The following is a 12,282-nucleotide window of genomic DNA, read 5'->3' on the forward strand; positions in this document are numbered from 1 at the left end:
GGCTAAAGGAGAGAACATATATAAACAGCCTGGCACATAATAAGTGCTCAATTAATGTTAGCATCTTTTTTTACCCAAACTACTGCCTCCCCTTCATTTGCTTTGGGAGAACCAGGACCCACATCTGAAGGATTTTATGAGTTTATATAGCCAAAGGAAACAGAATAAACCTATGGGCTTGGGTGCTAGAAAAAACTAGTCTGACTAAAAAACCCTTAATCTGTAGGGTAAATAATAATGAATGGGTGTCCCCCCTCTTCCCTGCACTGTAGTACCTATCCTCTCTTTTCTGGAGTAATGCTTAGCCTACCTTCATTAAATGGCATTATCCATTTGAACCAAATACTGGTTCATTTAAGACCGATCAGGGTATACTAGTGCCTGAACCTACAATGAAGTTTTATTATGTCTTTCTTTTAAGAATTTGGAATTGTGACTCAGTGGGTGTTGTCTTGACAAGGATACACTTACAACTGTTAACTTAAAGGAGGGCTGGAACTTCTACCCTGCAACCCTCCACCAAACCCACCTTCAGAGTGTCCTCCTTAGTGGCTATTTTCAGGGACCATTCAGACTACTGACAGTCCAGGTCCAGGGAAATATCTCTTCTGTACCCTTTCAGTTTGGTCAGGCAGCTCTGTAAGTCCAGGACTGGTGACTGAAGCTGACGTGCTGACCGGAGAGGGAAATAGAAAGGTCATTATCTTCTCAGCCAGATGGTTTGCACATTCCTAGGGGCCAAACCCATGACTATCTTGATCTTGGTAGTAGAGTGTGTTTAGAGAACTTGGAGATAAGTGAGGAACGGTGGTTATCACGTGTGGTCACTGAGTGACACTGAAGCCATTTTACAGGTTCCGAATAAAAGATTTTCTTCTTTCAGCCAACCAGTTTCCTCTGGAGAGGGAAGCAGAAGCTGGACCAGACAGAGCTGTCATTGATAATCAGGACAAATGGCTTCTGCTTCCTGCTAGTGACCTTGGATGAATTTCCTCAGGTGCCAAGTAAAAGTCAGAAACAGTTTGAGATCCCTTGATGAGATGTAGCTTAAAATTCTACTTGCCTTCTTTCAGAAAGCTTCTCTGAGAGGAAAAGCGATTGGAAATGAGCCTCTGGTGGTCTTATCTTACATTTCCTACTTAAACCTTGCTTCTTAAGAAGCCAACTGACTTCTTTATTCTCAGCATCAGAAGCCATTTGGGACCCAGGAAAAGGTGGTTAGTTGTTTGTTAAATACTGAGTCGAGATCCATGCTGGCTGCCTTGAGAAGTTCTCTTTAAAGACGCCACTGTGTCTGTGGCCTTCCCCTGAGGAGAAGGGCAGGAGCAGTCAGCCCAGATCTTAAGTGCCAAGAAGCTAAAAGACAGATGGGAAAACCTTCTCTAGATTCGCTTCTGGAGATTTTGTCTTGCTGACGTTTGTGTCTTTTAGCCTACAACTGCCTCTCCCATCTCTGTCTCATTCTCAGCAATGGGTGACAAGCCGGCAGATGCGGTTTGAAGGTGGATTCCAGGGCCGCTGCAACAAGCTGGTGGATGGCTGCTACTCCTTCTGGCAGGCGGGGCTCCTCCCTTTGCTCCACCGCGCGCTGCACACTCAAGGTGAGCTAGGGGCTGCACGGGACTGAGATTTCTCTGGGGCTCCCCAAGTCTGGAGTCCAGAGTGCCTTTCAGGAGGGTTGAAATGTCTGTCTGTCCTGGGTTGTGAGTGCTTCTGCCTTAGGGCCTGAATGGCAGAGGATTCAGTTCCAGCAGATAAGGGGTCTTGCTGCTTCAGTCTGGCTGTGTCTGGGAGGGGACAGGGGCCTTCCAGGGTGACTGTGCCTTAACTGGGGTGAAGCTACAGTTTCCCAAAGCTGTGATAGTCATGTCAGAACAGAAACCCCACACTAAGCACATGGTGGTGACAGTAATAGGAAAGGCAATTGCATAAAGGGGCAGAGAACAGGAACCCATGGAGAAGAAGCTGACAGAGTCTGGCTGGCTGCGTAGTTGCTGCCATTAAGAATGTTGTATTTTAACTTCATTGAAGAATCCTAAATGCAGGTTCTACTGCACTACTGGATTGGGGAGACCTGTGTTCATCTCTCTGGAGCTCAAATGTAAATGCAAACCCAAAGCATTGGGACAAGCATGAATTCTGGGAGCCTTCCTGTGTTAATAGCCTGCTAACTGGATCATTTTTCTCATTTATGTGAGAACAGGGTGCCTCTGAGGAAACCAGTGGGAGAGGGAAGTCACAGCTGCCCTGTGGCAGGGCGGGGGTGGGAGGGGGTGGTGGTGTGCTGACTCTGTTCTTGCGGTGAGAGCCCTTGGCCCAAATCTTTTCTTTAGACTTATTAGTTGGGTGATTTAATTACTCAAGTGTAGGCATGATTCTTCACTAGCCCTGTCTCCCATTTATACATATATGGGGATTCTTCTTGTTTGGTTCTTTCTGATCCTCTTTCTTTAGTTTCTTAACTTCATTTGAGTTGTGGCCACTTGTGTGTCGAATTGAAGTAAACAGAGCCTCTTCCCTAAATGCCTCTGTCTGCCGTGAGGATCCTTCACCCAGTCCCTCCCAGGCCAGGCCTGGGGCGTCCGGACTTTCATCTCAGGACATTAAGACATCAGTCCCCTGACTGTGGAGCCTCATGGTCTCTGACTTGGCTACTATAGTAGGGAATTCCCCAAGAGTTTAACATTCACAGACCAGAAATAAATTGGGGTTTTGGTGATCTCTTTATTTGGAGCTAGTGAGGTTGAGCCCCTGTTAAAACCATTAACCTCTCACAATCTATCCTTGGCAGAAATAAGAGGTGATCATTCTGCAGTTGCCAGGAAAATCTGGAGCAAAATATAACAGGAGCTACCTGCAAAAGTCTTCAGGGGGCCCTGGGTGACATTTTATTGTATCACAAGGACTAGTTACATTCAGAGCTTTGCTTGTGGAAGGGTTGCCTGGAATCTTGGTGCTTTCTGCTTTTTTCATGGCCTAGGACAAGGCTCATGTTGGACTGGACCAGGCAGGGCTCAGGGATGAGGGGAAGCTGGGACTCAAATGCCAATGTTGGGATTCAAAAGAAGTTGCAGCGTTGAGAGATAGTCACAATATACTGTTATCAAAGTTAGGTTTCCAAACAGTGTGTATGTAGTTCCATTTGTTATGTATATAACTCCACTACAACTGCTACTATCATTGGCAGCTGAGACTCACCATAAGCCAAGCACTCACCATAAGCCAAGGACTACACTAAATAATTCACGTATATTCTCTCATATGTTCTTCAGAACAATCCTATGTTATTCCTATTTTTCAGGTGAGGAAACACACAATACAGTGAGGTTAAGTGACTTGCTTTGTAATACCTCACTGCTGCCTGCAGTGGCATCACAGCCCTGTGTGTATCCACTGCAGGTGCCATCAATCAAACCTAAACATGATCTTTAAAGAAATGCAAATAAAACAGTGGGGCACTATTCATTTTTTACTATCAGACTGGCAGATTTGAAACCTGATACCCTCTATTAGGAAGAGTGTGGGCAAACTGGTACTCTGCTCTGTTAGTGGAGGGCAGTTTGGAGATACTTATTTCTATCCATCAAATGCACTGTTAGGAATTTATCTACAGATATATATTCAAAGGATGTCTGTTGAAGTGGAGTTTTCATAGCAGACGACCCAACTGCCTCCAAAGGTTATCAGGGAAACATGACCTGGCCTTATAATTGCTGCATTCAATGGGCTGAAATGGGACACTCTCTGGGGCACAACCTGGAGTGTGAGAGGCCACGCCGAGAGTGGTGTGTGCACACAGGCAGCATCTGCACTGCTTTCCCTGGAAGCCTGTGGAAACCTTTTAACAGTGGCTACAGTTGGGAGAAAGGTAGGAGACAGAGGAAGACTTACTTTTTAAATTTTATATCCTTCTGAACTGTACTCTGGCTTTGTAAATTTTTTACCATGGACATTACAGCTTTCACTTTAGTAAGTGAATGGATACATTTTTACAAGGTGAGGACCGCAGTGCTGAGACCATAAGAAGGGACTGATGCCCTTCAACCCAATAACCCTGGCTGGGCCCTGACTCAGCAAGTGGCGTGGCAGATGCACCAGGTGACTGCCTCACGCATGTGTGTAGAAGACAGTATTTGAGTGTAAGAGTGAATTATTTTTATTTAGAATATTGGTGAGTTGTTTCATGTTTCTGAAGCAGTAAGAAAGCAGCAAGCCCATGAGTCTGTGTTTGGATTGATAGTTACTAGTTTCTTGCAGGTCCTGTGGGACACACCTCAGGCCTGAATTCTCCACTGCTGATGTTGAGCCACATGTGGCTGCACTTGTGTGTTACAGTTTGGAAAGATTTTCAATTTCTTAGATTAAAGGAACCTTTAAAATGCAAAATGACATTATAATGGGGATCTGTAATTTAAGGAAGAGGTATAAAGGATTTAAAAGACTGATTCCAGTGCACAGGTATCACCCTATAATCATCTCCTTCATCTCACTATGATTATATGAGCTGGTGTGCAAGTTCAGGATCTCTGGAATTTCTTGTCAAGTTTCTGAACTTTGAGTTTTTCAACTTCAATAATGTAGGAGGTAACCCAAATACTCTATAATCTTCTTAATAATAAACATGACTTCCTTTTTGAATTCCAATTTTAGAGTTAGGTTATCATTTATCTTATAATAATAGTCTTATTTCTTAAAGCATAAGAAATAAAGGTATATTTTGTATGGCTGTTTAATGCAGTCATCCTAATTTTTTTTAAATAACAGTTTTCTTGAGGTATAATTCCCACACCATACAATGCATGCATTTAAAGTCTATAATTCAGGGCCTCCCCAGTGGCGCAGCCGTTGAGCGCTGGGTTGCGAAGCTGCCCGCGGTTCGATCCCCGGCTGCTCCCCGGCCACCGGAGGAGGGTCCCACATGGTGCGCAGACCTCTCCTGCCGCCCGCTGCTCCCCTCAGCAGTGTACTTCGGTCCTTCTGCCTGCTCTGCTCCCCGCTCTGGCTCTGGTGAATTCTCTCACCCTCCCGCGCTTCTGACTGTACCCAGTGCATGTATAAATAAATAAATAAATCTTTAAAAAAAAAAAAAATAAAGTCTATAATTCAGTGGTTATTAGTGTATTCACAGATTTATACAACTCTTGCCACCATCAATTCTGGAATTTTCATCACCCCCTAAAAACCCTGAACCCATGAAATATGCTTTCCTAAAGAAGAAATCACAAAGCAAAAATCAACGGTATGATTACAGCTTATATGTCAACTGTACATTTATAACTGTTTAAAAATCACATAACCAAAACAAAAGAATGAAAACACAGGGGAAAGCAGGTGTAGCATATGATACCAACAGGGGATAAGTAGAATCAAAACCTAGATTAATAAAATTGACTGTTGGATTTCAGAGGACAAAGGACAAATAGATGCTCTCGAAAAGAAATGCAACTAGTAAACAAAAGTTGGGGGGAAATTTCAAGGACATGCAGATCAAAACAAATGACCAGGCTGGAATATAATACAGTAAAATTTTGAATTCTGATGGCTATATAAATTCTTATAAAACAGTTTCTCAGTGTCTACTGAAAACCTTAGAAAATGTTTATTTACTCCCTTTAACTGAGTAACACATTCCTGTGAACCTATTTGAAGGCAATAATCCTGAGCATAGAGATGAGAACCCTGTGTGGCCCCCAAGTGTGGTGACTGGCTGCTCCTGTTGGCGTGTGAGAGGTGGTTCCCTCAGACCTGGTCCTTCCATCAGCATGTTACCCATCTGATGTGAAAAATAAATAAATTAAATAGAGAAGATTCACAAGTGCTTATTGCAGCATTTTTTATAATTGTAAGGAATTGGAAGTAACTTTGGAGAGAAATAGAAGAAGTGGTGAAGTCCCATCATGTAAATCTCAGTCACGATCTATGTCTGTTTTCTGCTAAGTCAACTTGTTATAGAGCAACCCCGATATTAAACGGGTTCCTGGCTGTGGGTCTTCACCCGCGCGCTTTAAAGGGACTTATGAATACTCTACTACAGACACACGCAAAAGGGTTAATAAAAGGTTTATTTACAAGAGAAAAAGAAATAAGGAAAATATACAACTCAGGGAGAAAATAGGGAAATAAAGTCTTTAATGCGTCCTACCCGATCCGACGACCTGGAAACCCAAAGTCACTCTCAGAGCTGACCCGACGACCTGGAAACCCAAAGTCACTCTCAGAGCTGACCGGACGCTGTGAGCTGGCTGAGAGCCCAAAAATGGAGAGACCCCAAAGCCCACGTGTCTGCCTTTTGTATCCACCTGGCTGCTTAACCCCACCCTCAGGTCCCAGCCACCTTCCCTTGGGTGGTGATGGGATTTGGAGTTCCCAGTGTCTTTGGCTTTGACCTGGGGTGGGGGTGGAGTCCACAAAGCCTATATGGAATTTGCTTTGGGACATCCTTTTCCCCCTAACAAACTGTGCTCACAAGTGGGAAAAAAAAAAAGAGGGAAAATAGTTAAATTCTGCCAATGCTTCAGCAAGCATGTGTCCCCAAGTGCGCCTGAGACGGGAGACCTGAACCTACCCTTCCTTGCATTGGGCTCAGTTCCCGGGGTCCATTCTACGGTGAGGATCCCCAGGGGCCCAGCATGACTCGGGTGTTGGAGGTGAGTGGTTTTGTGCACGGCCCCAAATGACAGTCCAGTGCTGTATGTACCTCATCCATGCTCAACCCAGAAAACGATGCTCGCTTTCCGACCATCCCCATCTGTTTCTCTTGTTTAAATTTTTTTTAAATGACTGCTTTCTGTCCTTTTCTTATTGAAATATCCCACAATTAAATATTTTGCTTATATGTCCTCTTTATTTGCTGCATTGATTGTAAGCTTAAATTTTTACCAGAGAAGATTCTGTACTCCCATATATGAGAGTTTTGGCCCAGGGCTTATGTGGGTGCAGTTACCTTGTGTGTCCACTTCCTGAATGGCTTTTCAGAATGATGGAATGAAGATTATGTAGCAGAACAGAAAAGCTATGTCCATAATGTTAAATGAAAAACATAAGATACAAAATTATAATAATTATAGCTATATAGAAAGATGCCTAGAAACAAATGAAGATGGAAGACAGAAAAGTTAGCTTTTGATTGCCTTTTACAGATTGTTTGGTTATCTTTGGAGTCAGATATCAAAGAATAAAATTGACCAAAGAATAATGCATATCCTATGTGTGTATTTTTAAATATCAGTTCCCATGTAAATGTTTCTGCATACATCTGTCTATTGACAATTTGTCCCTTCTCCCCACTTACTGTGTGACCCACAGAATCTTTGACCCTTGAACTTCAAAATGAAGAAACCCTGTTGCTTGTCAGTACTTTAGTGGGATTGTCAGAACTGCCAGGGCCAATAGATAGACCAGAAGGGCAGTTACTAGTAATGCTTCTTAGGAATTTTTTTTTTTTTTTTTGTGGGACCCTCGCCGGTGGCCAGGGATCGAACTGGCGCTGCAGAGGCTGTGGGCAGCCTCGCAACCCAGTGCTCAACTGCTGCGCCACCAGGGGAGGCCCAGGAAAATTTTTAAGCCAAGAGAAAAGCTGGAGAATTCTCTTTGGATTTAGAATAAACTCAGACTGGGGGGGGGGGGGGACACATTAACATATCCTTACCACATTTCCCGAAGTGTCTCTTAGTTAAGGAGAGTCTAGCTAGCAAGGTTCTGAAACGTGCTAGAGGAAATGTTCTAAGCACGGAGTAAGGAGTTGTGGACCAAGTCAGGAGCTGAACAGACATCAATCTGAAAAGCTGAGCCTAACAGCTAGTCTGTGCCCACCAGAAATGTGGCTTGGGATGTCATCCAAGGTAACAGGGTGGCCTTCACGTTTAACTGCTGCTCTTGGACTCATGTCAAGTTGCTGGAAAAGGGACATGTCGTGGCTCTTGGGTAAAGAGAATGTAATTTTCAAAATGATTCCAGGAGGTAGACAAATAGAGGGAAACCATTGGGTGATGAAACACGAAGAAGTTGTTGATTCCGTGCTGGACTTTCACCAGGCTGAGCAACTGATCCTTTGCCTTTTAACAGGTGACCCTGCACTCAGCATGAGCCACTGGATGTTTCACCAGCAGGCCCTGCAGGAGTACATCCTCATGTGCTGCCAGTGCCCTGCCGGGGGGCTTCTGGATAAACCTGGCAAGTGAGTAACTTCTCTCTGGGGAGGGAGGGGTAGGAAGGCAGAAACAGGTGTGCAACTTGGCCTACTCATAGCTGCTCTCAGTAGGTTTAAAAGTCGGGATGTTCGATTCCATCCATCCATCCAGCTGCTTGATGGGGACAAGCACCTTAATCAGGAGAGGAGTGCCATTGACCCAGGCACCTATGGTGCCTTTCTCCTAGGTTACGTGTGCATCCCCCCTCCCCAGAGAAGTAAATAGATTGCTGGGTTGGTAGCTTTCCATGTTTTCTTTTTAAAAACAAACAAAAACTCTAAATGGATTTAAATAGAACAGATATAGGAATTTAAAATCCCCGAGTGCTGTAAAGAGATTATAATCACAACTGTTGTAGAGTAGATTAGTACCTTTATGTGCCATAATAAAAGGAAAAGGGAAATCAAATTAATCCTGCTCCCTTTGCCACTTGCCTCCTCCACCATGCCCCCTCCCCACATCTCTGCTCTTACTTCAGCATCCAGAAGGCCCAGGTAAAGACTGATCTCCAGCAAGAAAATCTGACCCATTCATAGACAGTCAGTATTTTTCAAGAGACGGGTATTAATTTAGCACGAGCACTACCCTGGAGAGCCCTTTAGGGAGCCAGCGGAAGGGACCAGCTCTGAAACGACTGGCCCTGCTCTGGAACAGAGCTGACGGAGGGGGCTTTGAAAAAATGCCACTGGGGAAAACCAGGCTTCTTAGAGCAAGCTGCGTGGAGGGCAGGGGTATGTATGAGTGCAGCCTGGCCTCTGAGTCTGTGGGTAGGGGCATTGCTGGGGTTTGGGGGAGCAGAGGAGCTCCTGCTCAGAGCCATCCTGTCCCCACAGGTTGCGGGATTTCTACCACACCTGCTACTGTCTGAGTGGGCTGTCCATAGCTCAGCACTTCGGCAGTGGAGCCATGTTGCACGATGTGGTCCTGGGTGTGCCCGAAAACGCTCTGGTAAGGCCAACTGAGGAGGCATAACACCCCTTCTCCACAGGGTCCCAGGATAGGGGACTCCACCAAGAGAGCTCTATGTGGGCCCTGCGGGTGGCCACCTGGGAGCGCAGTGTCCCCGCCGCTGGTTTATAGCCCGTTCGTGAGGAGGCAACTGTGGAGGTAACACATCTCGACAAACTCAGGGTTCAGGTGAGGGGTCCTCTGTGACTTTATCTTAGAGTCTGAGACTGGACCACTTACTGTTAGTTCCTTCTCCAAAGATGTCGTCCCAGGGACGCCTCAGCTTCTGTGTGGCTCTCCGGAGTAGCCTTCTCAGCCCACTTTCTGTAAACGCAGTCACCCACGGTGCCTTGTGGCCTTCATAGCACTCGCCACAATTTGTATTAGGTGTGTTCCACTCATGTTTGTCTACCTTCTTCAAGATCTCTCAGGCCCATGCGGCAGGATGTTCGCCACTGCATCCAGCCCTTGGCCTGGTCACAGGAGACGACGGGAATCTGACTGGTCAACCATAGCCACCAAATAATGAGACCTGTGCAGATTGTCAAGAAAGATTTCCAACAGAAGAAATGCATATGGCCAATAGAGGCAGGAAAAGATGCTCAAACTCACTAGTAATCAAGAAAGTCAAAGTAACAACCACTCTAGCTTTTTCAAGTCTTAACATTTTTCTGTATTTGTTGGTGCAACTTCCCCCACCCCCCTGTGTAACCTTGTCCTAAATTTGACATTTATCATGCCCGTAGATGTTTCTGTACTACTGCTATTATGTATATATCCATAAACAATGTTTTCCAGCTTTTTCTAATGGTATCTACTGTGCCACTTACTCTGCGCTGCCTTTTTCTCTGACCATCACACTTTTGAGGTTTGTCTGTGTTCATGCGTTGCTGTAGTTTGCTCCTTCGAACTGCTGTGTGCTCTTCCTTGGATAGCCATTCCCTGATTTCTTTCTCTGTCCCTCTATCTGTGACCATGGAGATGGTTTCAGGTGTTGCTACTATGACTGTGGTGTGAGGACATTCTGGCTTTCATTTCTCTGGTTGGCACTTGCAGGGCTGGAGAGAATTGATTGCGTCTTGGTCCTCACTAGATGGCACCGCGAGTCCCTCCCTGATGCAGGCCTTTCAGTTACACTCACAACAGTACTAAGCCCACACTTCCTAGTCAGACTTCTTTTATTAGATTTAGATCTAAGAAATTTATAGTTTTGTGTCTATTCATAATTGAGTATTTTCCACTATATTTTGTTACTGATTCTTCCTAGTGTTTTATATTCATATTTTGATTTTGTATACAGCCACTTTACAGAACTCTGTTCACGGTTGTAATAGCTTGTCTTTAGAGTCTCTTAGGTTTTTTGTTTAGAATATAATGTCACCTTCAAATAAGGACAGTTTTTGCCGTTCCTTTCTGATTAAGAATTTTATTTTTTTTCTTGCTTTGTGAAGTTGCCTAAAATCCCTGCAGAGTGTTGGCTGGGAGAATAATAGAGGGCGTTCCTGTCTTGGCTTCCATAATTTCATCCTACCTTACCGGGGGTGCTTACTGTGGGGTTGTGGCAAGTACTTCATATCAGGTTAAGGCTCTTCCTCTCTATTCCTGGTTTGCTAATTTGTTGTTTCAGTAACAATCTAGTGTTAAAATTTATTGAATGCTGTTACTACATCTAGTTTTTCTCCTTTAATCTGGTAATTTTGGTTCATTAATACCCTAATGTTAAACTTGACATTCCCAGAATAAGCCCTTCTTCATAGTGGAGAGAGAGAGAGAGAGAGAGAGAGAGAGAGAGTGTGTGTGTGTGTGTGTGTGTGTGTGTGTGTGTGTGTGTGTTTGTGCCGCTATGTATGTAATACATTGCTGGGTTTAGGGCCTGTATGGTAGGTCTCTGTGTATCTCTGATGATTCCTTATGCAAAATTCTTAGAAGTGCATTTAATGGGTCAGAGACGGCACATTTCCAAGGATAACTGAGATGATTAATTGGCATCTGCTCTCTTTGCAGCAACCCACCCACCCTGTGTACAACATTGGACCAGATAAGGTGATCCAGGCCACCATGCACTTTCTGCAGAAGCCAGTCCCAGGCTTTGAGGAACATGAGGATGAAGCAACAGCGGAGCCTGCCACTGACTAGAGGACACAGGCTCCCAAGGCTCTGTGCACACCCACCTCCCCAGTCGGCCAAGGTTTATGTATTTCGATACTAGTGTGATCCCTGCGGCACAAGCCTTGGTCACTATGGAGCTGGGGTTCTTTGTCCTTTCTTGTCAAACAAAACAAAACTGATGGCTCTGGGTTTGTGGAGAACACAGTGGTGTGGTTTTTTAAAATTCTTTCCATATCTGTAAAACCAAAAATCTGTCAGTCCTGGCAGCCTGGTTGGGGAACAGTGCATGCTGGGAAGAGCAGTCCCTTCCTGCCAGCTCCCCACCAGCTCTCCTGCCCTTCAGTCCTACTGAAATGAATGACGCCTGTGAGTATTACAGCTTCCAGGACCATTGCTGCGATTCCCACCTGCATGTCACCATTAAATCGCCAGGAAGGCACCCTTCTGTGGGCAGAAGTAAGTCTGCCTTTACACTAGGGTGGTACTTTGGGCCCCACCAAAATGAGTTCTCAGAAAAAAGCCATGTTGGGTCTTCACTAGGTGGTGCCTAAGGCACTCACCTCCAACCCTGGCCATTTGCAAGGGAAAGAAGCTGGGGTCGGGGAGAAAGGCCTCCCTGAGTTGCCAGGCCCTGCCCCCAACACTGGAGAACTGGGCGGCTAGACTCTCCAAGGCTGCGCTTGGTGCTTGGGTAGGATGTGCCTCAGCCCCAAGTGTGGTGATTTAGACCCAGGAAACCAATTATGAGTGGAAAATGAACCATTAGTTCAACTCTGTGTCAGAGGAAGCAGCCCCAGCGCCCGCCCTCTCACCTACCCCATCATGAACCTTGATGCACCTAGTCCTCTGATAGTCCCAGGGCAGCACCCTCAGCCCTTGCCCGTTCTGCCTGTTTCCATCTTCTGCCAGACTTGCAGCCCACCCTCCTCCAAGACAGTGTTGTCTTCTCTCGCCCAGAGTATTAACACTACTAAGTCTTTTACCTAAATTTCTGACTCAGGATTTATTCACGTCCTGCCCACTCCAGGCTCACAGA

At 45.2% G+C, this 12,282-nt stretch overlaps 1 protein-coding gene across 2 annotated transcripts in view; it reads left to right on the forward strand.

The window, feature by feature from the left end:
* The window catches only part of LOC311175123 (protein farnesyltransferase subunit beta), a gene marked incomplete at both ends in the record, with an annotated part of 54,468 nt that extends 43,195 nt beyond the window's left edge, over nucleotides 1-11,273 (forward strand). The window contains 4 exons of one of the 2 annotated variants that reach the window (XM_084240041.1): nucleotides 1,469-1,601; nucleotides 8,065-8,176; nucleotides 9,023-9,137; nucleotides 11,142-11,273. In XM_084240041.1, coding sequence (XP_084096167.1) covers nucleotides 1,469-1,601; nucleotides 8,065-8,176; nucleotides 9,023-9,137; nucleotides 11,142-11,273 — 492 coding nt within the window. The remainder of the gene's footprint in view (nucleotides 1-1,468; nucleotides 1,602-8,064; nucleotides 8,177-9,022; nucleotides 9,138-11,141) is intronic. The other variant, XM_084240042.1, reaches the window with a different exon arrangement.
* Nucleotides 11,274-12,282: the final 1,009 nt, after the last annotated feature.

Source organism: Talpa europaea, assembly GCF_964194135.1.
Source record: "Talpa europaea genome assembly, chromosome: 8".
Lineage (NCBI taxonomy): Eukaryota > Metazoa > Chordata > Mammalia > Eulipotyphla > Talpidae > Talpa > Talpa europaea.